The sequence below is a fragment of the Lemur catta genome, chromosome 3 (assembly GCF_020740605.2).
Source record: "Lemur catta isolate mLemCat1 chromosome 3, mLemCat1.pri, whole genome shotgun sequence".
NCBI classification, from domain to species: Eukaryota; Metazoa; Chordata; class Mammalia; order Primates; family Lemuridae; genus Lemur; species Lemur catta.
Window position 1 is genome coordinate 45,027,658 of NC_059130.1, and position 27,883 is coordinate 45,055,540.

General features: G+C 39.2%; 1 protein-coding gene across 4 annotated transcripts in view; it reads left to right on the top strand.

Moving 5' to 3' along the window:
* Positions 1-27,883, top strand: part of F5 (coagulation factor V) — a 65,600-nt gene that overhangs the window by 14,796 nt on the left and 22,921 nt on the right. For 2 of the 4 annotated variants that reach the window (XM_045547413.1, XM_045547414.1), the window contains 10 exons: positions 6,874-7,086; positions 8,359-8,502; positions 10,564-10,785; positions 12,078-12,243; positions 14,562-14,739; positions 17,053-17,152; positions 17,534-17,745; positions 18,842-18,992; positions 20,853-21,065; positions 22,309-25,300. In XM_045547413.1, coding sequence (XP_045403369.1) covers positions 6,874-7,086; positions 8,359-8,502; positions 10,564-10,785; positions 12,078-12,243; positions 14,562-14,739; positions 17,053-17,152; positions 17,534-17,745; positions 18,842-18,992; positions 20,853-21,065; positions 22,309-25,300 — 4,591 coding nt within the window. Of the gene's footprint in view, positions 1-6,873; positions 7,087-8,358; positions 8,503-10,563; positions 10,786-12,077; positions 12,244-14,561; positions 14,740-17,052; positions 17,153-17,533; positions 17,746-18,841; positions 18,993-20,852; positions 21,066-22,308; positions 25,301-27,883 lie in introns of those variants that run through there. The other 2 variants (XM_045547416.1, XM_045547415.1) reach the window with 2 other exon arrangements.

Here is a 27,883-nt window from a genome sequence, read left to right on the forward strand (position 1 = left end):
TAGGTTGGCGAATTACCTTCCCCAGGAGTATTTGCATTAGCACTTAATCTTTGGCTTGAAGAAAAACAATGAAGCATTAATTATGAAATTTCAGACACCTTCAAAAGTGAATTTGGTAAGACTCTGGGCAAGACGGTGTGTACAGGAGTTTCTCCCGTGTTCCTAAAAATCATACAGTGATGTAATGAACAACCACCTAACCTACTTATGAGGCTTCCAGATGATTGCACAGTAGTTTAGCAATATAGAACAGGAGGGGAGAAACCCCCAAATGTCAAAATGTCACAGGCAGGTTTCATTTTAAATAAGGGAAAAAGAGTTGTAGACTTTGTACCCAAGCTGAACTGTTTGCACAGTGAATGAACTTTGCAACACTACCCCTTTTCCTTTACTGTTTATTTGTCCCTATATCCCTCTATGGCCAGCAATCATTTATGAGAAATTGCTTAAAATCCTCCCACTCCTTCCACTGGAGATCTGATTATTGGTATACAATATTGCCTCTGGTCCCATGAATCTAAGAAAGGTAAATATATATTGGAAGGAAAAGTAAATTTTTTCTCAGAAATGAGATGCAAATCTAGTAAGTAGACAGTGTCCTTCATGGAAAAAGACAAGTCTTCTGTTCATTTTAGCATGCCCTCTGTGTTAAAATAAAACATCCTCTTCTTCATGTCTGACACCCTTCCAGGTAGCCTCCCTCTACGGTTTGAGCTACTTTTTCAGGAGTGGGGATAAACTAACTCCATGCTGAACTAGCTACATGAAAATCCAGATTTCTCTATCTCAAAGGTAGATATTTAAGAGATGGATGGTAGGGGATTGAGATAATAAGCTTGAGAAACCACAATGATACATAAGACAAGACTGGGTAGTCTTTTTTGACAGGATGGGCAAATCATGATTTGAAAAAACAATTACAAGGACATTTCCTTTAATAACATAATTAATAAGAATATGTCTTTAAAGCAGAAAATAAAATATCTGCAACCATACCTAATCATTTTAAAACATTTTATTACTAAAAGAGTTTCAATTTGAGGTTAAATTTTCAGAAACTGTAACTAGCATGTATTGAACTGTTTAATTGTAACACCACATCTTTGCATATATTTAGTTGTTCAATAATATTTTCACAGCTGTTTTGGTCAATTACCTTTAAAAAGCTTGTTTCGTAGTAAATTTAGTATTCTTTTATTTGATTTACATTCTCATATTTTAAATGTATTCTACCACAAAATTAGCTCTATAATATTTAGCCATCTGCTGGTAAGCCAACTCTCTGAATAAAATATGTTTGCCACCAGAGATTGTTCCTTGCATCTAAGTGTTGCCAAATTCTCCACCTGAAAACTTAGTCTTCTAGATTTTTCCAAAACATTCTATGCTTGATATAACATAGGTGATTATATTTTTCAGTTTTCATCTGAATACTTTGGTCTTCTATAGACACTTCCTTGAGCATATGATAAACACCTGAAACAAACTGTAATAGCTACTATAATAATTCTCATAAATCACAAATATATGAGCTCCCCTTCCAGAGACTTGCAAGCCCTGTGCAATGGAATCAAGCTCTTTACAACACATTAATTGCCCATTGCCTAAATTGTAGCTTCTAAAAGAATGTTCTGAATCTTTGAATGCCCTGAAGCATTCACTAAGTTTATTAAATGGAGAGGAAAAGAGTTTTTCACAAAAATAAGTAACAAAGGAAGATTTACTGAATGAGCATCCTAATGGGTAACCAAAATTCTCTTTATGTAACTTTGCTTTCCCAAAGCTTGTACATACCATTTTATATTAAAAAAAAATACTTAGAGCCTTTTGGCAAATATTAGTACCTCATGACAAGAGTAAATAAATTACAAAGCTGACTATCGACTGAGCAGGAAACGAACAGAACAGAGTAAATATAAAATGAAGGGCTATTCTTGTGTAAAGAATTTATTCTAGCAAGAAGCTGAACAAGGACTTTTTGTGCTCTAGCACAGTAGTCGTCCGTGTCCATTTCCCCCTCTTTTCAGCTTAGATTTTTAACTTTTTATTTTGATTACAAAGTCAAAATCAGATTCACCAAAAATGTATTTCATAAATGCTGCCTCCAAATAGCTGTTTATATTTCATATGTTATGTAGGTTGCAAAATCAAAGATGCAACATGCCTGTTTTATTCTAGGCTAAAGGTAAAATAATTTGAAGTGAGAAGAATAAAAGCATTGTTAAAATTATCCCCCAACTATCTCATTAGTAGTCCTCAGTATAATCACAGAATATACCCCATGTGCAAATCTATATTGTTCATTATTTGTTTTTTGTTTTTTTACCACGTTCCCTATCATCCTAAACACTATTTGTTTTAAGATGCCCGTAATTCACCTTTTAGTAGTAAGCTTAATTAAAACCATCCATTTAATTATTTGAAATTTATCTTATATTTAATTGACAGGTATGTGAAATTCTGAGTAATTTACCTTAGTAAACTACACGGACATTAATTTGTGTGACTAGAGCAACCTTTCACTATTCACATGTATATCAAAACCTCATGTTGTACACAAACATATACAATACTTTTTTAAAAAAAAACTAGGTGTTAAAATAAACCTAGGTGCGAAACACTGACCATTTACAAATAAGTTTGATATCATTAGAAAATCAGTCACACTGCTATATCTAGCACAAGAGTTATGGCATCTTAGGTAATTCTTAGATATTTATGTTGTTTGGTCCTCATTGCAGATAAACACTGTGTTCTAATTGTGGCCTCTGCACTGAGCAACCCTCGCAGAAATCTAGAAATAAAACCCATCACGGCAAGGACACCAGCAGGTGCCCTGCTGTTGATTATGCTGAGCCGCTCAGGAGCTCAGGCTGTGTCTTCTTAAATTTGCAGCCCGGCGCTTAGCACAGAGCCTGGAACACAGTGGGTGATGATGGTGATGATGATGTTGTTCATCACTGCTGAACTGAGGGACTGAGGACTGATCAGAAAGTACAGACTATGCCTTATTTTCCCCTTGCTCTAAAACTTCTTGATTTTTCTGGCAATTATGAGCAGTTACCTTGTCTTATCAGCAGTTTTTATCACCTTTAGGATAGATATATCACTGCAGTGGACTGGATGTTGGTGTCCTCACAAATTCATATGCTGAAATCCTAACCCCCAATGTGATGGTATTAGGAGGTGGGGACTTTGAGAGGTATTTGGGTCAGGAGGGTAGAGCCCTCAGGATGGGATTAGCACCCTTATAAAGGGACCCCAGAGAGGTCTCTTGCCTTTTTCTGCCATGTGAGGATACAAGAAGATGGCAATCTGCAACCTAGAAGAGGAACCTCACCAAAACCCAGCCATGCTGGCACCCTGGTTTCAGACTTGCAGCCTCCAGAACCAGGAGAGCTCAATGTCTGTTGTGGACAAGTCACCCACTCTAGGGTGCTTTGTTATAGCAGCCCAAACCAAGACAGTCACCAATTTCAATCTTTCTCACATGTGTTACAAGAACTCCAGATCACTTAAGATATATCTTAACCAAAGTAAAACATAAAGGAAAGAGGCTGTATTAATTGTGAAATGGCTGGGAAAGCAAATACTTAACCAAAATGCTAAAGCACATTCCCGCAGACAGCGGCAGCATTTGTTAGGAGCCAGACATTTTCCATATATTTTCCAGTCCTCATAACCCATCAAAAGGATAATGTTATCTCTACAAAAAAGATTATATTATCTTAAATTATGAATGATAAAACAGAGGCTAAAAGGGATGTTAAGAAACTTTCCAGAGATCTGAATGATAAGAAGGAGCCAGCCATGCTAAGACTTTAAGGGGAAGTGTTTCTGGCAGAGGGAACAGCAAAAGCAAAGACCTGGTGGTGGAAATGGGCTTGGTTGTTCAAAGAACAGAAAGAGCTAAATGGGGCCAAAGTGAAATGAATGAACAGGTGTGACATGTCAGGGAGGCCTTGGTAAAGGAGTCTGGGGCTCCAGTGAGAAGTCTGGACTTTAAAAAGGCATCTGGGAGTCCATAGTAGTCAGGAAGAATTCTTGGATTCTTGGTGATTTGCTCAAAGCTAATACTTGGCTAGAACAGAAACACGTGAGGATACAAGGAGATGTCTATTTGCAAACCAGGAACAGAGCCCTCACCAGACACTGGATCTGCTGGCACCTTGATCTTGGACTTCCCAGCCTCCAGACTGTGAGAAATAAATATTTGCTTTTCAAACCAAAAAAAAAAAAAGGGAAGAAACTTTCCCAAGTTCACACAGTTAGCAAGTGATACAACCAAGACATTACAACTCTGCCCCCAAAGTTCATGTACTTTCTCCCACGATTTAGCAGGAAAAATACCATTAATCATGTCATCTCATAAATATTTAATTATAAACTGTGATGAGTGCTGTTAAAAAAAAAAAAAACATGTATCACAATCGGAAATCAAGGAAGGTGTAAGCTGACATTTATTCTGACATCTGAAAGATGAGCCAGCATTCATCCAGAAACAGAAAGGGAGGAAGAACTTCAAATGTTATCTCTTACCCTGCAAAGAACATCACAGTTTGTCCTTTCAAGAGCTTGTGAAGGCAGTGGAAAGAATATCATTTTCTACTATACAACCCCCCTATGTTTTAATAGTTGGATCAGTGGAAGCTTCATGTCTAGAAACGTGATTTTTTAACTTCACGAGGCCGTGTAGCATGAAACGTTGAATAAGGACTGGCGTACTTGATTCAGGATCATGCAACTCAACAACTAGCCATGCTAGTTCCAGCTCATACACGAGATTGACCTGAGAGGGCAGCTCTCCTTATCAGTTCTGTTTGTGCTCTGCTACCAAAGCTCTTTTGTAACTTTTCAGAGATTATGCTCCCTGTTTATCAGTGGAGTCTCTTCCTCATAAACTTTTTTTTCCTGCTTCTTTAGATTAGAATAATGTTATAACTCATTATTTATGAGTTATTTAAGCTTTTATCATTTCTCAGCTTCTGATAATTTTAACAATTAATTCCTTTTTATCATCAAAGTGAAAGTTCAGCCTATAGGGCATGTCATTTTTTCAGTGTCAAGCCATTTTGGGGGAGGGAAAAAAAAGACACAACAGAGTCCAATGTTAAGCTTTACCCTAATGCAATGGTCACAAAGTCAGATGGCTAAAGTAGCCAGGTGAGTAATTCAATGAAAAAGTGGGTCCAGTGGGGACTGATGATCAAAAAGAAGAGAGTAGCCAAGACCCAGGTCCAGCCAAATTCTGTGCAGGAGTTTGGTCCTATTGTTATCAGATCTCCAGGGTTTTTCTTTTTTGTGTTTTTGTTTGTTAAAGAGAAACCAACAATCCAGATTCTTAGATAATATCTCCAGATTTTTAATGTTGGCATTTAATCTGTTTTAATACCATGCAATCCTAACAAAACACACCCAAGAGCTATCACTTGGTGACCTTGGCTTTAGCCCACATGACCTTGAATCTTAGGAGTGCAACAAATGTTCATTGAGCATCTTCTCCGTGCTCATGTTCCATGCTTCTCCAGCTATTGTGGAAGGCACCAGAGCTACTAGACAAAGACAATCTAGCACTTTCTCTTGAGGAGCTCACACTCTGGTGACCAAAATATGCAGGATGTAAATATTATAATCTATTAGGAGAAAATGAAATTCATCATATAATCTCATAAACAATTACAAATTGTGTTGAGTGCTATAAAAGAAAAAAATATGTAGCAGAATCAGAGATAATTGGAAGGAGTAAGCTGACATTTAAGTTGACATCTGAAGGATGAGCACACATTTATCAAAAGGAAAAAAAAGGAGGAAGAGTGCTCTAGGCAGGGGGAATATATCCACAAAGACCGTGAGGTAGGACAGAACTTGGTATGTCTGGGGAACTGATGGGGACCCAAGTGACTGATACATAGTAAACAAGGGAAAGAATCACACATGATAAGACTGAAGAGAGAAGTAGGGGCAAATCATACATAGACTTGAGGTCCATGTTAAGGATTTTGTGCAATAAGTAAGTCTAGATATACCTACTCCACTTTTGCATCTGATGGCTTCCATGTTCAGAACGTCATGTAGTACAATAATGCACATCACTGTAGTACCTGAATGCCCCATTGATGAATGTATGTGCCTGTTTCCCCACTCCTACTTGGACAGCCCAAACATATGCTGATACCATGCAAACTCATGCAGAGTGTTCTGAGTGGAATAGATTTTCTAAAGACAAGGTGGGGGAAGGTACAGTTAAACAAGGGAAGCTGATTTTGCTGCAATATAAAAATAGTTCATATGGAAATTTAGCACCTCAGACTTTGGCTTCTGAACATGAGGGGCCAGATTTATCCTTTTTCTTAACAACTAGTCAGGCAGACAAAATATATGAAACAAAAGTTTTCAGACATTGAATGACAGGCAAGTCAAGAGAGTGACCTGTGAGAGAAGAGTAAAAAAACAGGTGGGCCCTATGAGTATCCAATTTCAGTGCTTCAAGAGAGTTTCCAGGGAATAGCATAAGGATGGTCAGCTCAGTCTCTGTGAGTTGAGAAAACAGAGTTTGGGCTTTAGATAAGCCAAAGTGGCTGGAATTCTTAATTTGGAGGGCAGAGTCCTAGAGAGGGCCCTGGAAAATTAACTTGCTAAACTGTAATTTACAAGTAACATTTCTTATTCTTCCCATCATCATGGTATCAACAACTTTATAACTACATGGGCATAGACGTAGATATATATGAATCTTTCCAAATAATAAAGGTTCACTATGGAAAGATATGTACATCTCTAGAGAGCTTATCTTAGTTTTCCCCAGATTTAAGGGTGGTAAAAAAGTAGTCCTTAGAAACTGCCCAGTTGTCTTCATGGCTTTTACTTCTCCAGGTGCTTCCTACCCTGACCACACATCCCCTGTGGAGAAGATGGATGATGCAATAGCTCCAGGCCAAGAATATACCTATGAGTGGATTATTAGTGAGGACAGTGGGCCTACCCACGATGACCCTCCCTGCCTCACACATATCTATTATTCCCATGAGAATCTGGTACAAGACTTCAACTCTGGACTGATTGGACCTCTGCTTATCTGTAAAAAAGGTAAAAACAACAACAACAACAACAAAGACTTAACAACAAAGATGTTGGAATGGTAAGGAGTTCTATAATGGAACGAGGCTTGTGAGCATCTTGACAACTTCTTGTACCTCAAGCAGAGGAAGAGGGTGCAGAAACCAGATCATTGTTTGACAAGAGAAAAAACACCTGATATTTGAGGACTTGGATCCCCCTGATATTTGAGGACTTGGATCCCCCTTTGTTTCTTTTAATTCTTTCTTAATCTCAATCCTGAAGCTTCTCCCAAATAAATTCCTGTTTGAGAGTATGTTCTGATGCCAGGCTTGTATGATCTGTAACATTTACCTCAAGGACAAAGTCTTTTTGAAAGTGCACTGGCCTGTATTCTGGTGGGATAGCTCTTGGAAAGAACTTTTGCTAACATACCTGACATATCTGAGGTTTGGGTTGGTAATTTGGTCTATAAATACATGAAACTCCATCTTCCTTTCTCATAAACAAACTGAACACTTTGAGTGGTAGGTTTCAAACATACTCAACTGGCTTTATAAGGAATTGTATTGGCTGGGTTTCTTATGGGGAAGCTTGGATTTTACCCCAAGAGAATTCAGGTCATCTTTCATTAAAACAAGCAAACAACCACAATGAACTGTACCGTGAAAATAATGTGATGGACTCACCGCCACACAGACCATATCCACATACCTTCCCGATGTATTTATCCATTATACAAATACATTTTTTTCATTTCCCAATATATAAAAGATACTGTGATGGCACCAAGAAAGTTTAAAACTTATAAAAGGCTCTTTTTTCATTTTACTCTCAACAGAATTTTTTCCTCATATGAGAATGGATTAATCCTGATACTTCCAACCAGTCCTCTAGTGCCCCATTTCACGTACAAACAAGATGACAGCGTTAAACTTGAGGTGTGATACTTTTACCAACTCAGCTAAGGTACCTACATATTGGCCTATTGAGACTGGAGGAAACAGATACTTTTACAGAGGCTTGGCAGTCATCAAATGGTTTCTTTCTGCACCAGATAAAATTTACCTGTAAAGTTCTGTTCTCCAAGCCTACAAGGTGCCAAAGAAAACAATATGGCACCAGAATTTTAATAACCTTCCAACCATGTTACTTGATAAAGATGCTGTTTTTAAAAATAAGAACTACTTCAAATTGATATCATTGTGATTGGTTGCTTGTCCGAAACTCTCTGTTATCTAGGAAAACTGATGAGAGTATTCTACCTGGGATGCTATTGAAAACATGTATTTTCCTTCACAGGCACCCTAAGTGAGGATGGGACTCAGAAGATGTTTGAGAAGCAACTTGTGCTGCTGTTTGCTGTGTTTGACGAAAGCAAGAGCTGGAGCCAGTCATCATCGCTAATGTACACTGTCAATGGCTATGTGAACGGGACAATGCCAGGTAACATGTGGGCCGAGCACCATCAACAGCAGTAGAATCATTAGTACCTTTGGTCCTGTTGTTTTCTGCAAAGCACTAGGGAAGTTGACCAGACACACTGTTTTGCAACTCCTTATCAGAAAGGTAATGTAATCCAGTGCAGTAGTTCTCAAGATTTTGTCATCTTTTTTTTTAAAAAAGCAGAAAATACAACAGACAAATCAGAAGCTATGCAAGAGAAGGAATGTGCAGCCTTCTTAGGTGTAGTGATCTGAGTGGGTTTCACCTTGGCCTGCACCTCCAAAAAGACCTCCAGGATATCAGCTCAGTCTCTCTCCATTAGCTCTGTGGTCCCTACTGTATGGTGACCATGCCTCCTTCTACTGAAGTTCAAGGTCAATGCCTAGCAGGAAGGGTTGACAGGAAGAATGCAATGAAGACACTTGCGGTGAAGATAACAGGAGATAAGGAGTAATCCCCAAATATACACAAAAATACTGCTAGCATTTCAAAAAGTGATGAATGAGTAATATTCAATGGCATGTAGGGTGTTTTCTCTTTCCAGTTGCATGTAGACTCTTGTGAGAAAGCAAAGTCATAGCAACTGTTAAAAGGAAAAACAACTGACTTCCACCTAGACCACACCACTTCTATTTAATACTCCTCTCTGGTAGAACTGACTTATAACTAAGGCTCCAGGGTGTACATGGCACCAGCCTGAGGGAAAAAATGGAAAAATAAAAATATCACTTTATTAATACACAAACCATATTTCAATACATTAAACTTTGTAGAGGTTGTTCTCTAATATCTGACAGGCACAAATGGCTTCACTTACTCAAAAACAAATATCATTAAGAGTATGTATTCCTTTTAAATTGTATTATATTTCATTTGACTCCATCTTCTACTTGGATTATTTAAAACATACTCATATGACTCTGGGTATTGATTCTGAGTTCTAATACCAGGAGTTTGCAAATCTGGGGCTTAGTTAACTGCCCTCTACCTTGGGAGATCTGAGTTCAAACCTCACTCACTTCTCTAGTGTAACCCTTGGAAATTAGTTGTCTCAATATGCTTACTTACAAAAGTGGACTAACCATCTATCCTAACATCTATTTCCTGGCATAATGAACAATCTGTATAAATATGTTGAAGCCAAAAAAGAAGTAACGCCATATACACAAAAATAAAATTAATAACTTGATCAGAGCAGAGAGTTTATGAACTCATAGTTGAAAAAGAATAATTGGGGGTAAGAGGGACAGGGTAGGGAAACATCATCCGTATAAACTGACAATAGTTAATGCTTATAAAACCATCTGCCTTATGGAGCAGTATAAATTGAATAAATGTGATCAATGCTAATGCAGATGTGTTCATCCCTGAATTCAATATGAGCATTTCTTTTGGGCTGGATAAATGCTTCCACCAAAGCCTCCTACCTTCTACCTTCTGTTTTCAGCAGTGATACCAGGAATGCCTGCTTTGTTACAATAGCCTCCTAAAAAAGACAAGCCCCAGCCAGGGCAAGGGGCTGATTATCTGCCCCATTATATAGTATCTAGGGATTATGGATCTGAAATTTAAAACCTAAGCCAAGAAGCCAGGGTTGGAGTCTCCCATAGAACAAATGAGCATTTTCTCAGTTTCTATGGGAGCAAAGGAGCAAAACCAAGCTTTTGTACTCAGTTGTCATTACTTCATCCATGAAAAGGTCCCAGTGGCCCATCATGATGAGGACTTGTCCACTGCATTTTAAGGAGAGTGTGTAACACACATGGTACTTCATTGACTTGTCATTAAAACAATCAAAAAGTGAGTAAAGGAGCAACAGAAAATCCTCACATCATCTTCACATCTTCTGTCCCAGAGGCAGAGCTTTGACCTCTACCCAACCTTGACAATGAGGCCCTTGAGCTCAGCCTTATTGGAGGTTCTGGTGACTCCCTCGCGTTAAGACCAGATTGGTGTGACCCAATGTAGCAGGTTCTCAATACATATTTGGTGAGTAAATTTTTGATCACAGAGTACTGGACTGAATACCTGTTTTGGCCTCTGTCTCTCCCTTTCTCTCAGATATAACGGTTTGTGCCCATGATCACGTCAGCTGGCATCTGATTGGAATGAGCTCTGGGCCGGAAATGTTCTCCATTCATTTCAATGGCCAGGTCCTGGAGCAGAACCATCATAAGGTCTCAGCCATCACCCTCGTCAGTGCTACATCCACCACTGCAAATATGACTGTGAGCACAGAGGGAAAGTGGATTATATCTTCTCTCACCCCAAAACATTTGCAAGGCAAGAAACTCTTCTGACAGTCTTGCTCCGGGCCGTAGGCTCCTTTCTTCCCAAGCACTATCTCCCTCCTTCTCCTTTGCCCTTTTAAGCCACCTGCCCCCTACACATACCTGCCCAAGTTCCTAACAACAGAGTTTAGATACTCTGCTCTTAGACTTACAATCCATTGGTTGGGGAGGGAGGAAGTGAAGGAATTGACAAAGATTTTTTAAAATGCAGTAAAAGCTGAATAGGTCTCAACTTCCTCAAAAAGCAAAAAGAGGCAGGAAACAAATGCATACACAGAGGTATTCTTTCTTGGGGATATGTCATACATATCCAAAGGGAAAGACCTAGATGCTAGAACAAGACAAACATCTGCAAATATACGGAAGCACCAAGTTACAGAAAGCATAAAAGTTTTAACATGAAAAATTTAGCCTTTACGGTGGAATAAGCACAAAGCTCAGCACAGAGAGGGACTTAATGAATGTGTGTTGAATGGATAGTACATAATATTTAAACAGCTGAGGGGTGGGCTTTAAAGATCATCAGTGAACTCAGGTGGGAAAAAAAAAATCAGCCCAAGCTGTTACGTGATATCATGTAAACAAAATAACTAATTGCTTTACTACACATTTTTGGCTTAAAACTGTTGGGAGGAGGGTAGATGTAAACAAAGACTAAAATCTAAGTTAATGATTTCACTGTAGAAAACCATTTTGTTACCAAAAGAATGTATAAGCAACACATATGAGGAAGAGATACTTCATGAGAACATTTCATGGTTTTTCACAATGAGCAATCAAAATGATACTTGAAATAATGAAATTGTCACAATATCCCTGGAAGATAGAGGTCCTAATAATAATAAAATAACAATAAAACTAACATTTATTGAAGATAAGTGATTTATGTATTGTTATTTAATTCTAAACAGTAATTTCATTGAGAAAGTATTAGTGTTATCTTCATTTTACAGATAAGGGAACAGATGACAGGAAAAATGAGAATTCAACAAGACCCTAAGTCACAGAATTTTAAGGGGCTGGAAATGCTAAGCAATCATCCTGTTCCAGAAAAAAACAAAGGGGATCTTTCCAAACTTTTTCCCTAACACTTTCTGCCGTTGCCTTGCTTTTTTATTCTCCACCCCTTCTGCACTCCACTAAAAGTGTTCCAAATCAACAAGTTACCTGAGCATTACTTTCTCTGTTATTATGTAAACCTTCCAAAATTGATTTAAAAGGTATGCATTTTGATCGATCTTAACTTCTCTCAAATTCTTTTGCTGTCTTTATATCCTAACTCAGCTGGGATGCAGGCTTACATCAACATTAAAAACTGCCCAAAGAAAACCAGAATGCCTAAGAAAATGACTCTTGAGCAAAGGCGGCACATTAAAAGGTGGGAATACTTCATTGCTGCGGAAGAAGTCATCTGGGACTATGCACCTATAGTACCAGCAAATATGGACAAGTGAGTCGTCGGGGTTTGTGGCACTGTGCAAAGGTTCAAGACATGTCCCGTAGGGTCCTAGATGTGCCATGATGAAATGTCATGAGTGGACAGCTCTCAAAGGGACACGTGTATTGGTTTCCATTCAAGTTTTTTTTTTTTTAATTTCAGGATATTATGAGGATACAAACGTTTTGGTTACATTTTATGTCTTTGCCTCACCCAAGCGAGGATTAGAGGCTTGCCCTTCCCCTCTACAATGCTCACCATGCCCATTAGTTGTGAGTTTGCCCCCCCAATCCCCTAATCCCTGGAGAATATTACTACCGTGTGAGCACCATAGTGTTGATCAGTTGGTGCCAATTTGACAGTGAGTACATGTGGAGGCTATTCCTCCGATCTTGTGATACCTCACTGCGGGTAATGGGCTCAAGCTCAATCCAGGAAAATATAAGAGGTGCTAGATCACTTTCGTTTCTTATAATTGAGTAATATTCCATTGTATACATATGCCAAATTTTAATAATCCACTCATGAATTGACAGGCACTGGGTTGTTTCCACGTCCTTGCAATAGTGAATTGTGCTGCCATAAACATTCAGGTGCAAAATTCATCTTGAATAACCCCAAACTCACCAAGGGAATTCAGCATAATAATAGTAATAACAACAGCAGCTACCACCTGTTGAATGCTTGCCATTGCCAAGCACTGTATTAAACCCTTTCTAAGAGCTTAACTTCAACTCTACAAATTAGATGCTGCTCTTTTTTTTATAGACAAGGAAATAGGTTAGAAAAATTAAGAAATTTGGAGATTCAAATAGCTTTTAAACACTTGAAAAGTTATTCACGTTCACTCATAATAAGAGAAATGCAAATTAAACTTCACTGGAATACTATTTTTTACCTATCAGACTCACAAGTCCGGATGACATCATCTGTTGGCAAGGCTGTGAGAAATAAGCACTGTCATACATTGCTGGTGGCAGAGTAAATTGGTGAAGGCATTCTGGAGGATAATTTGGCAATATGTACAAAAGTTATAAATACATGTACCCTGTGACCCAGAAATCTCACTCTGGGAATCTGTCTACTTGCTCACAGGTGAAATGATGTGTGTTTAAGGTATTTACTGCTGTGCTGTTAGTAGTAGCAAAAGATTGGAAACAATCCAAAATGTCCACCAATAGAAAGCTAGTTTAATAAATTATTGCACGTTCATACAATGGAATATAATACATCTGCAAAAACTGATGTGAACACTCTCTATGTATTAACATAAAAGGTTCTCCAAGATATATTATTAAACTAAAAAGTCAAGTTGTAATAGAGTGTATAAATAGCTGCATTTTATTAAAGGAATGGGGGATGAAATATTTATATTTGCTTGTTTGAAAGACATATTTGCACATATTTGAGTAAAGATATTCTAGAATTATACACATGACATTAATGTAAGTGAATTCCAAGAAAATTCAGGGAGAGTTAGGGAGTTCAAGTTGAGGGGATATCAGATGTGCGTGAGAGTTTTCACTGGAATAAAAATCATGTGAATGTATTTCCTATTCAAAAAATTAAACTAAGAAAAAGAGAAAAAAAAAGACTTGGCCAAGATTATATAATTAGTAACAGAGCTGAGATGGGAATCTAAGACTTTTTGGCAATAGTCAGTGTTTTTCACTATGCAAAATAAATTCATAAAATAGTTACTCTAACATGAAGCTTCTGCTTTTGCAAACTAGGGCAATAAAGTGGGCAGGAGAAAAGTGGTTCATGTTGCTATCCCCAAATTATTTATTCCAGGGCTACAGCAGATGGGTGAAGGGGCTGCTTTTCAGTCAGCACCCAGGATTGGGTGGATGGTGGAAGGGTAGCCCAACAGCACAGAATCGTGACTAATAAAGATAGTGAAAGCTTCCTGGGCTGGAAAAGTGCTATCAGAGATTGGGAAATACTTAGAAAGCCAATAAGGTACCACAGATTAAGTGATAGGAAAGACTTTAGAAAAATTCCTAGTGTATCCTAACCTTTCACCCAATGTACACTTTTCCCCAGAGATATTTAAGGTCTGCTATAGCAATGAAAGTGACAGGAAGATCTAAGTAGCTACTTCTAACTACTTACCTGTGACTTTATCAGTGATGCAGGAGACAACTCAGAGGTTTCCAGTTTTCCAACTAGATAGAAAACATCAGGACTTTGCAAACTACATTAAGAATGTTTACAGAACTAGCATTTTAGCTAGTCTAAGAACAGAATTTCTAAGCCCAAGGGTTTCTTCATCCTACTGGAGTTTCAGAAAGTAGTTTGATGTTTTTTTAATTTCATTTTACTTTAAGAAAATACAGGTCTCTGCACTTGGATAATTTCTCAAACCAAATTGGAAAACATTATAAGAAAGTTGTTTACAAACAGTACGAAGATGAATCCTTCACCAAACGTGAAGAGAATCCCAATATCAAAGAAGATGGGATTTTGGGTCCTGTTATCAGAGCCCAGGTCAGAGACACACTCAAAGTAAGTAACAGAAATATAGAACCATAGAGGAATTAAATAGCCAAAGATTATAGAGTATCTCGTTAATTGTTCATTTTTTAAAATAAAAAGATGTTCATGTAATTTAAAATTCAAATGCAGCTTTTAGTTTATATTTAGTATTTGCATTTATTTATAGCCTACTCAATATTACTCAGTATCTGAGACAGTTTATCAAATTATAAAAGAATAAAACAAAAAGTTGATGTATTAATAATTAGGGTAAAGGATAATATGGGAACACAGAAAATAAAGCCATAGATAAGTGTAATAAAATACAGACCATATGATCCTACAAGGCTGTTTGCAAATTTTTTCCTAAGCTTTATAGCAGCCAAAGTAAAAAAGGAAATATGTCAGGGCAAGATTTACAGCATCCATCAAGGAAGCACAGTTTTCCCAGATACTGATGAGGAATTTCTTCCATGGATCCTTCAAAAGAGGGTGCTGTGTGTGCAGTGGATGGCATCCTTGACAAATTCCTGTAACTCACATAACAGTTAAAAAGTTGCGTAGTTTTTTAAAATAATGTTTCTCGTTGTAGCTGAGACCATATCAGTAAACACAATGGAACAAAAATGATTCTTTAATGTGGTCTAGCTATGCTGCTCTCTAATGATCAGTCTCTGGTGAAGGTAAACTTAGCTATGTATCAACAGCATGGAGTTTTCCTCAGACAATTCTCCTGAAATATTATGGTAGATAATAGCTGGACAGCAGAGAATGGAAGGTTACCACCTTTGGCAAGCTCCTAGTATGCAGATAGTCTACAGATTAAGGAGGATTAAAATTCTTTGACAATCAACCAAGTAGAAGATAAGGTTAAGGTTCTCTTTTGAAGATTAAAGAGCCTAACTAGGACTCCTGTGTGAATAATGCCCCTGACCAGGCCTATTCTATTCATTGAAAAATAACAAAAGGATAAAAGCAGCCTTTCTCTGTGGCTCTTTCCTTTCACCCACTTTTGATCCCTTTTAGGCGCTCTTAGCAAATATAAAAATACCTTATTGGGAATTTAGGATCTGGCTACTTATGAGTGCCCCTCAGCAACATGGCTGTAAAGTCACTGTCCTGGGAGAGCTGGGGGGCAGGAAAAGGGGATTGCGGTCTAGAGATGAAAAGGAGCAGATTCAAAGTGAGATGTGGTCCAAGCTGAAGGAGGGTGGAGGGGGCCTGGGGACCACCTTGGGAGGTGGTACTGTGAGGCAAATGTCATTTCTCCTACCTGTCCTCTAAGGTCAGATTTCTCTTTCCATTCTCTACCTTAATGTATGAGTGAAACTCTCTGTCAAATGTTCCTTTCAGGTGATGCACGGATGTTGCTGCTCAAATAAACAGAACTGATTTTCCCACTGTGTGTATGTGCACTCACACTCACACACACCACACACACCACACTCACACACACACACACACACACCACACACCACACACACACCACACTTATACACACCACACACACACCACACACACACACCCCACACACACCACACACACCACACACACACCACACTCACATACACACACACACCACACACACCACACACACACACCCCACACACACCACACACACCACACACACACCACACTCACATACACACACACACCACACACACCACACACACACACCACACTTATACACACCACACACACACCACACACACACACACCACACTCACACCCTCACACACACACCACACACACCACACTCACACATACCACACACACACACCACACACACACACACCACACACACACCACACTCACACACACATCACACACACACTCACACACACGGCACACACACACACTCACATACACCACACACACACACCCCACACACTCACACACACAACAGTCACACACACACCACACACACCACACACACACCACACACATACACCCCACACACACTTGCACACTCATGCACACCCCCGACACACCCCCACACACCACACACACAACACACTCACACACACCACACACACTCACACACACACTCACACTCACATACACCACACACACCCCCACACCCCACACACACTCACACACACCGCACTCGCACACACACCAGACACACACACTCACACACTACACACACTCACACACTACACACACTCACACACACACACCACACACACTCACACCCCCCCCCACACACAGACACACTCACACACACACCACCCTCACACACTCACACACACCATCCGAAAGGTTAACGTGCAAAGCTAGCATCCTATATTAGTTCTAATGATCGACCTTAAATCCTAAAATAAATTTGCTGTAACTTTGCAGATCACATTCAAAAATATGGCCAGCCGTCCCTATAGCATTTACCCTCATGGAGTGACCTTCTCTCCTTATGAAGACGAAGTCAACTCTTCCTCCACCTCAGGTTTGAATCTCTCACTTCTGCTGAGTCAAACGAGTGAACTCTAAGAGGCTGCCATATTTTTCTACTGTCCTCCTTGCTCAGTGGTATAATTAGAGTAGTCAGGTACTATACATGTAAAGAGTACCCTAAAAAACCCTTTTCACTTTGGGGATCTTTTCTGTTAGTAGTTACAAAACATGGTATCTTTTATTAGTGTCATAGCGGCGTCTAGTGGAGAAATATCTAATGGCTACCTGCTATCTTAGGTTCAAGAAGAGTTTAATATAAAAAGAATTATTACTTTTGCAATATTCATTGGTCATGAGAGCTCAATTATTTGTTTATTTATTATCATGAAATAATTTTCCAAATGAAAAAAATTTTGAACATATTTTCTTTCAGGCAGTAACACCATGATCAGAGCAGTAAAACCAGGGGAAACCTATACTTATAAATGGAACATCCTAGAGTTTGATGAACCCACAGAAAATGATGCCCAGTGCTTAACAAGACCGTACTACAGTGACGTGGACATCATGAAGGACATTGCCTCTGGGCTAATAGGACTACTTCTAATTTGTAAGAGCAGATCCTTGGACAAGCGAGGCATACAGGTATTTTGTCCTTGAAGTAACCTTTCAGAAATTCAGGGAGTTTCTTCTGGCTGGAATATATTAGATAGGTCTCCTTGCTAAATAATGAGGCTTTTGTTTCTAGAGAACAATAACTATCAAGTGTCCCTCTTTAGCACAACTGTGGCAAGTCTACAGTATGATAATGTATTTTGTTTTAGTTTCAAATTCCAGGCTGTTGGCATTGGCTGTGTGATGAGCAACTCACTTAGCCTCTCATAATTTCTTCCTTTCATCTTATGGGTAAAACCCCTCCAAAAATTTTGAAATGTTGTTTTGGGGCTCAGTGACATACCACCTGGTAAAAGTGTAAATCTCTGTACCAATCTTGCTCTTTTTAGAGACCTGCAATAGGAGCAAATAGGAGAGATTCTCTGAAAGCAAGTACATTTGGAGACATAGTTTCTAGTGAAGTTGGGCCCAGATAATGGTCCATCTCTGCTGAGATTAAATTATACATAAGAATGTGAACAAAGATTTTCTGAGTTTGGAGGATGGTGGGGGTGGGAAAAAATATTTTCTGAGTTTATCTCCATTAAAGAATAATAGTCTCATATCATTAACCCAAAATTACCAAACAATTATGCTAAGCTATAATAAAAGAGATTTTATCCAAAAGCATACAAAATAAATATATGGCTAGAAAAATCAGAAATGAACACTTGGAAAATCCTGATTTATTGAGCTAGGAAAGGAAACAGGGAGGCATAGGGCTTTTCTATTGCCGTCATCTGTTTTAATCTTTGCAACTGTTTGGAGCATGTTTAGTCCATCATTCATGTTGAAAGGTGCACAATTACAGAGATAAACCGACTTTCAGTTGCTATGGTGAAACGAGACTTTTTCTATTGGGATATTTTGTAGTCTCTAAATTTTCTGATCTTCTCTGTTTGCTCTTACATAGTAGCTTGAGCTCTGACAAGTGCTTTGTACACAATGGGCACTCATATATCATACATGCCTGAACTGCGTGGCTTCGGTGACCCCAAGCACCATGCCCCTTTGGTTTCTGAGAATTCGGTGTTGCAGGGAATCCACTAGAACATGAATCACTGAACACAGCACTTTCACCCTCCAGAGGGCAGCAGACATTGAACAGCAGGCTGTGTTTGCTGTGTTTGATGAGAACAAAAGCTGGTACATTGAAGACAATATCAACAAGTTTTGTGAAAATCCTGATGAGGTGAAACGTGATGACCCCAAGTTTTATGAATCAAACATCATGAGCAGTAAGTTTGAGCATTGTTTTTGTCCATAAATTTTTCACTCCTGTGGTTGAACTATGACTGTGCCTATGGACAGAGATATGGGTTAGAATCCACTCAGTAAAGAGCACCTCTTATCCTCACTTCCAGTCCAAAGACTTAGTGATGAAATCCCTGGATGACATCATAGCAACCTTTTCATGCAAGAGATCAAGGGCTTGTTATCCTTAGAAGCATGGTTGGTCTCCTGCTCAGTGTTTGCGTGTGTGTGCATGCGTGTGTGTGCATGTGTGCATGTTCACACGTATGAACACGTGCACAGGGTAAATGTTCTATATGGTCAGGGCAGAAATAAGGTAAGTAATCCAAAGATGGATTGTCAAATCAAAGCAGAGAAAAATGAGTATGGGGACCCAAGAATCTCTTGGAAAAGCAATGCAAGAAGTCTGAAGTGAGCAGTAAGAAGTTCAGAACAGAAGGAATTCTCTGAGCCAGGGTTCAGGCATTCTCTGCTGTTCTAAAGATCAGTGCCCAAAACCACTGCCATGGGAGTCTGACAGCAATTTCACTGAACTAACTGGAAGCAAACTTCTCCACAATAGCTGAGCTGTTTCTCAGAGTTGAGCATCATCTTGATCACCTTCTCTAATAGGTGCTCATACCTAGGAGGACAGTTTCTCCAAGGTATGTTCATACAGCTTCAGAAGACTGACAACTGAACACTATCAGAACTGACAGGTGCCATTACAGATAATTCCAAACAGGGGTTATCCTCAGCTTTCTTTGCATAATTTTATTTTAGCAGTGAATTTATCATAGTTCTGGAGCAATGCTGTCCCATAGAAATTACATATGAGCTACATATGTTACTTTAAATTTTCTGGTAGCCACATTAGAAATGAAAGAGAAATGGGTAAAATTAATTTTAATAGTGTGTTTTACTTAATATATCCTAAACATTATCATTTTGAGATGTAATCAATATTAAAAAATTAATGAGTTTTACTTTATTACCAAGTCTTTGAAATCCAACGTATATTTTACATTTATAGCATATCTCAATCCAGACTACCCTCATTTCAAGTACTCAGTAGCCTCTTGTAGCCAATGGCTACCATATTGGACAGTGTAACTATAGATCATTTAGGAAAACATCTAGAATGAGGTACAAACTAACAACACATTATTTCAGTGATTTAACAAACAGTTAAGAATCCACTTAAATATTTATTAAGTCCCAGGCACTGTACTAGTTACTAGGACTATAGGTAACCCAGGTAGACATGAGCCCTGCCCTCATAGAAATTATACCTTTGCTTTTATTACCATGCTTAGTAAATAAGTAAATAAATATATTGCCTAAAGCAGTATCTCTCTTATAGATAATGAAAATATATGAACTGGAAACTTGAATGAAGACTATAGATTATATGGATGATAAGAAGGGACAATGAAAATTACACAATGTACTAAATAGGCTTTATTTTTAGGGACATTACTTCTTGCCCAATGACCAATGTGTCAAGAAGATGAATTTCTTATATTATGCTTTTCCTGCAGGTGGAATTATTAGAATATTGTTACAGGCAGTATGTGGAGTACAAAATATTTAATATATATCTGACAAATGAATGAATAAATCAATGCAAATGGAAGGCTTTATCTTTTTCCCAATATTTCTCACTCAACTAACTTAGGAGAATATGATCTCATTTGAGAATTCTGTGTTTGACCTTTAGTGATGTTAGACCTGGCAAAGCTGATTATCTTGGATAATCACTGCTTTGACACTACCAAATCAACACTGGGGCATTTATCATAGGTATAGACATGTGCTCTTCTGTTGGCATAGGCCTGGCATTTTAGCATATTTTACTCTTTCAGCTATCAATGGCTATGTGCCTGAGAGCATACCCACTCTAGGATTCTGCTTTGATGACACTGTCCAGTGGCACTTCTGCAGTGTGGGGACCCAGGATGACATTTTGACCATTCACTTCACTGGGCACTCATTCATCTATGAAAAGAGGCATGAGGACACCTTGACCCTCTTCCCTATGCGTGGAGAATCTGTGACTGTCACAATGGATAATGTTGGTGAGTAAGAGTCTGGACACTTAGCGAGGAAGCTAGCTTTGAACCTCTGGTCTATACGGTCTGCTCCAGCTCTCCAGACTACCCCGGCTCCTGTGTTTATTTCCCTGATCCCCTGAAAGCTTTCCTTTAAATGATTTTCATGATTTATAATTGAGAAATTAATGACTTAAGTGGGTCCAGTCATTTAATGTGGGTCCCATTTATCTTTCTCTAGGCAAAATAGGAAGACATACAACAGTGGAAAGATAAGGCATAACTTTGAGGAAGAAACATAAATATTTCAGCCACAAAGGAACATTTCTTTTATTGAAATTCCCTTTTCAGTTTTTTCAGGCCACCCCACCCTAGGGGTAGCAATCATTAGATGTGGTGCTTTAGAGGTTGCCTCAGAGACAGATTTGGAGCTTCTCAGACTTAAGTTCAAATCCTGCTTCGCCACTTAATCACTGTGTAACCTCGCACAAGTTACTTGGCCTCACTGAACCTCAAGTTATTTAGTATTTGAAATCTAAAAAAAACAGTATGGTAACACATTACAGAGTTGCTCTGAGCATTAAAATTGTATAATAATATGTCAAGTACCTAGCATTCATTAGACACTTAACAAGTGGTAACTATTGGAGACTTCCCAAGAACTCTTCAGTGTGCCAGCAATTCACACCATTTCAAAGAGATTCAAAATTGCCCGAGGACCACCTGAATTCCTTATTCCTTAGAAATATCTAAATGTCTCTTACTTGTTGGGGCATACCTCATCATTATCCCCCCAACTCCAATTCTCAAACAAGGTGTGCCATTTAACAAGATGTTTATGATATTCAAAGTCCGTTTTATTCTTGCTTCACCACTTTCTTAATGTATTCTAAAACAGTGACTCTTAAACTATCTGTGCTGAAAGACTTTTTTTCCTCCCTAATCTCCACTAACCATACTTTTGGTCTATATTCTGTTAAATGAGGTAAATGCACTTATCATGTGCTTAGAAGTCACAGCAATGTCAAATTGCTTTTTTAAAAAAATTTCCTCAATACTTTATTCTTGGTTTCTCTCCTTATGTCATTGTGAACTAGTAATCAATAGTTCAGACTAGCAGTGGTCCACAGACCACACTTGAGTATTCTTGACTACAGTTCATTATAAATTACATCTGGCATTGTATAGATTTTACTCTTTCACAGCAGATTCTCATGTTTTTATATCTTTTCCCAGACTTTCAGCTTGCTCTTCTGTCTTTCTTCTGTAGGAACATGGATGTTAACTACTATGAATTCTAGTCCAAGAAGCAAAAACCTCAGGCTGAGATTCAGGGATGTTAAATGTATCCTAGATGATGATGAAGACTCATATGAGATTTACGAACCTCCATCCTCTACAGCCCTGGCTACAAGGAAAATGCACGATTTTCCAGAAAGTAATGATGATGGGAGTGATGCTGAATACGATTACCAGTATACATTGGCTTCAGAATTAGGAATTAGGTCACTCAGAAACTCATCATTGAATCAGGAGGAAGACAAGTTCAATCTCACTGCCCTAGCTCTGGAGAACAGCTCTGAATTTATTTCCCCAATTACAGATACAGCTGTGGGTTCAAATTCTTCTTCCCCAAGTAATGTTAGCAGTCTCATTGTCAGTGATCTCGCAGGACCTCAGAAAACCCTTCCCAACCCAGGAGCCGCCACAGCTGGTCACCCTCTGGGACACTTTGATGGCTTAGACAAGAACTCAGTTCTCAACTCTTCCATGGCAGAACATTCCAGTCCATATTCTGAAGACTCCAGTGAGGATCCTCTACAGTCAGATGTCACAAGGATAAGCCTACTTCCACGTGGGGCAGGAGGATTCAGACGTCAACAACAGGCTAAACATAAGGGACCCAAGGCAGAAAGAGACCAAGCAGCAAAGCACAGGTTCTCTCAGATGAAATTACTAGCACGTAAAACTGGGAGACATTTCAGCCAAGACAATGGTTCTCCTTCTGGGATGGGGCCCTGGGAGGACCTTCCTAATGATCTGTTACTCTTAAAAGAAAAGAATCCATCTAAGATTTTGAATGGGAAATGGCATTTGGTTTCTCAGAAAGGTAATTATGAAATAATCCAAGATACTGAGGAAGACATGGCTGTTAATCAGCCACTGACCAGCCCCCAGAATGTCTCAAGTACTTGGGGTTCAGAAATCACCCCCATTATAAACAAGCCTGGGAATCAGAGTGGTGAACCAAAGTTCTCTAGAGTTAGACATAAATACCTACATGTAAGACAGGATGGAAAAAATAGTGGATTGAAGAAAAGCACACTTTTCATTAAGACACGAAAAAAGAAAAAGGGAGAGAAGCTTGGATACCATGTTCTTCTATCTCCCAGGGGCTTTCACCCTCTAAGAGGTGAGGCCTCTGCCACATTTTCAGAGCAAATGTTGAATCATTCATTGTTGCTCCGTAAGTCCAATGAGACATCCCTTCCCACAGACCTCAATCAGACATTGCCCTCTATGAATCTTGACCTGATGGCCTCACTTCCTGACCACAATCAGAATCCCCTAAATGACACTAGTCAGACAAGCTCACCTCCAGATCTTTATCAGACAGTGCTCCCAGAGGAACACTATCAAACTTTCCCTACTCAAGACCCTGATCAAACGCACTCTACTACAGACTCCAGTCACAGATCCTCTCCTCCAGAGCTCAGCTGGATGCTCGACTATGCACTAAGTCACCAGTCCTTCCCTGCTGACATTGGTCAAATGTCCCCATACTTGGAACATGAAGTCTGGCAGACAACCATTTCTGCAGATGTCAGCCAATCATCCCTCTCTCCAGACCTGGCTACCATCTCTCCAGACCTCACTCAATCATCCCTCTCCCCAGACCTGGCTACCATCTCTCCAGAACTCAGCCAATCATCCCTCTCCCCAGACCTGGCTACCATCTCTCCAGACCTCACTCAATCATCCCTCTCCCCAGACCTGGCTAGCATCTCTCCAGACTTCACTCAATCATCCCTCTCCCCAGACCTGGCTAGCATCTCTCCAGACCTCAGACAATCATCCCTCTCCCCAGACCTGGGCACCATCTCTCCAGACCTCAGCCAATCATCCGTCTCCCCAGACATGAGTACCTTCTCTCCAGATCTCAGCCAATCATCCCTCTCCCTAGACCTGGGTACCATCTCTCCAGACCTCAGCCAATCATCCCTCTCCCCAGACATGGGTACCTTATCTCCAGATCTCAGACAATCATCCCTCTCCCCAGACCTGGGCACCATCTCTCCAGACCTCAGCCAATCATCTGTCTCCCCAGACATGAGTACCTTCTCTCCAGATCTCAGCCAATCATCCCTCTCCCCAGACCTGGGTACCATCTCTCCAGACCTCAGCCAATCGTCCCTCTCCCCAGACCTAGGTACCATTTCTCCAGACCTCAGGCAATCATCCCTCTCCCCAGCCCTTGGCCAGATGACACTCTCTGCAGAACTCACTCAGACAAGGCTTTCGCTAGACGTCAGTCAGATGCCCCTTTCTCCAGACCTCAGCCACACAACGCTTTCTCCAGACCTCAGCCACACAACGCTTTCCCTAGATCTCAGTCAAGTGCCCCTTTCCCCGGATCTCAGTCAGACAACCCCCTCCCCAGACCTCGGTCAAATGTCCCTTTCCCCAGACCTCAGCCAGATGACGCTTTCTCCAGACCCCAGTGAAACAAATGTTTCCCCAGACTTCAGTCAGATACCCCTTTCTTCAGCCCTCGGGCGGGTGGCTCTCTCTCCAGACATCAGTCTGACAACCCTTCCTCCAGATCTCAGGCAGACATCACCTCCTCCAGACCTTGATCACACATTCTACTCTTCTGAGTCTAGTCAGTCATTACCTCTTCCAGAATTTAATGAGACTTTTTCTTATTCAGACCTTGGTCAGATGCCATCTCCTACACTCAATGACAGTTTTATATCAAAGGAATTGAATCCACTGGTTGTAGTAGGCCTCAGTAGAGATGATGGAGATTATATTGAGATTATTCCAAGGCAGGAGGACCAGGGCAGTGATGAAGACTATGTTGAAATTGATTATGTGGCCTATAGTGACCCCTACCAAACTGATATTAGGACAGACATCAACTCCTCCAGAAATCCTGACAACATCGCAGCATGGTACCTCCGCAGCAACAATGGAAACAGAAGAAATTATTATATTGCTGCAGAAGAAATATCCTGGGATTATTCAAAATTTGCACAAAGGTTTGGCTAGTTTTCTCCTTTTATAGTCTCAGTTTTCTACTATTGCTGAAAAAAGTAGCTGCAACAATCTAGGGAGATAATTCTGGGCAAATTATGCTAAGTATGGTTTGATTCTCCTATTGAAACTTAACCTATACTATTTCCTTTGTTAATTCCAAGATTAGCTTCTCTACTTTAGATGATACCTGGACAATATAACAACAGTCACTGTAAGAAGTCTATGCTATTCTGTAGTTAAATAAGCCTTTTCCTATGTCCATTTCTCTTACTACACATGTTCCTACCTCTTATTCTTGCTTCAGTGCAGAACTCAATCTATCCATAGCTATATACTAATCAATATGATTTAATTGAAGTTGGCATCAAATCCAAGTTTGTGACGTGGAAGTCTCTTTTTGTATTTGCTTGTTTACATTAGAGTTTCTAAGGGATCCTAATGATCTCTTTTTTAGATCATTTTCAATTCAGTTTTGCTTAGGAGTAGAAAGTCATGTTGCAGAGGGGTAAAAACCTACCTCATGGGTACCATGAACACTATTTGGGTGATGGGCACATGTATAGCCCTGACCAAAGCATTATAAAAGCTATCCCTGTAACAAAAACATTTGTACCCCCCTAACATCTTGAAATTTTTTAAAAAGACAGTCACTTGGGCTGGGTTCTTTATTCTGGGATGAAGATACAGAGAGAGAAGGAAAGGAGCAAGGCTTAGTCAACTATAGATTCTTAGGGATCTAGCATGGTGACTATGCATCAACTGCCTAGACATGGCCCACCACTTTCACAAAAGCTGTTACACTAATCAATTAAAAACCAAAGTATAATTAGAGTAGGCAAACACAATTTATGTTGTGAATTATACAAATTAGCTCATTAATCTGATGCCTGACATTTCCACATTAGAACTCTGTTTCCATGACTTCCAATTTTAAGGTAACACCCATTACTATGTGAGAATAACTAGTTATCTGAGGATTTCTAAGCAAGGCCCGGAGAGGATGGGATTTAGGGCCTGTCCAGAGTGGAAAGGGGTAGAACCACTTCTTTCAAAGTCTCGTGTCCCATCCCAGGCCTACAACTCACTTTTATGGCAGTCAAAGTTCCTTTGCCAATCCCCATGTGCTCTGTGAGATTGTATGCTGTGCTCAGAGTCTGGAAAGATGGGGTTAGTAGGGGAGAAAGACTGGAAGAAAGGCAGAAAGAGATTCTCTGTTGATGTCTCATAGTATATAACAAATATTATGGGTTAACTGGATGAGCGTTTGGCTTGTTGCCATAGGCTTGGGAAATTTGAGAGTCAGTGGGAGAATTTGACGTGCTTTGGCCCTAGACTGAGCTGATGAGCTACATGGGGAAAGATGTGCCTTATTTTTTATATTCTTAAATTTTTTTTTTACTTTGAGATAATTATAGATTCATATATAGTTGAGAGAAATGATACAGAGAGATTCTTGTTTCCTTTACCTAGCTTCGACCAGTGGTAACATCTTGCAAATCTGTAATACTGTATCACAACCAGTACATTGATATTGATACTGTCAATAAGAAACATTTCCATCACCAGGAAAATCCCTCTTGTTGCCTTTTTATAGTCACTTGTACCTCCCCACCATCATACCACTTCCTTATCCCTTGGCAACCACTAATGTGACCTCCATTTCTGTAATTTTGTCATTTTAAGAATATTACACAAATGGAATTGTGCAACATGCAACCTTTGGGGATTGGTATTTTTTTTCACTTGGCATAATTCTCTGGAGATTCATCCAGGTTATTTCATGTATCAATAGTCCATTCACTTTATTGTTTAGTATTCCATAGTATGGTTATACCATAGTTTTTTTATTGTTGTTTTGTATATTTTTAGGGTATAAATGATGTTTTAATATATATAGATTGTGAAATGACTAAATCAAGTTAATTAACATGAATTACCCCACATACTTATTTTTTTAGTGAAAACTTAAAATCTACTCTCTTAGCAATTTTCCGGTATACAGTACATTGTTATTAACTATAATTACCATATTATCCAATAGATCTCCTGAATCTATCCTTTCTAACTGAAATTTTGTATCTTTTGACCAACATCTTCCCAATTTCCCTCCCCTGAACCCCCTGTTGACCACTATTCTACTTTCTGTTTCAATGAATTCAATGTTTTTAGATTTCACACGTGAGATCATGTGATACCTGTCTTTCTGTACCTGGCTTATCTCATTTAACACAAGGTCCTCCCAGTTTATCCATGTTGTCACAAATGACATTTCTTCTTTTTCAAGGCTAAATAGTATTTCACTGTGTATATGTATCACATTTTCTTTATCCATTCATTTGTTGACAGATACTTATGTTGATTCCATATCTTTGCTATCATGAATAATCCTGCAATAAACATGGGAGTGCAGATTTCTCTTCAACATACTGATTTCATTTCCTTTGGATATATACCCAAGAGTGAGATTGCTGGCTTGTATGGTAGTTCCATTTTAATGTTTTAAGAAACTTCCATACTGTTTTCCATAATGGCTGTACTAATTTACACTCCCAAAAACAGTGTGCAAGGTTTCCCTTTTCTTTACA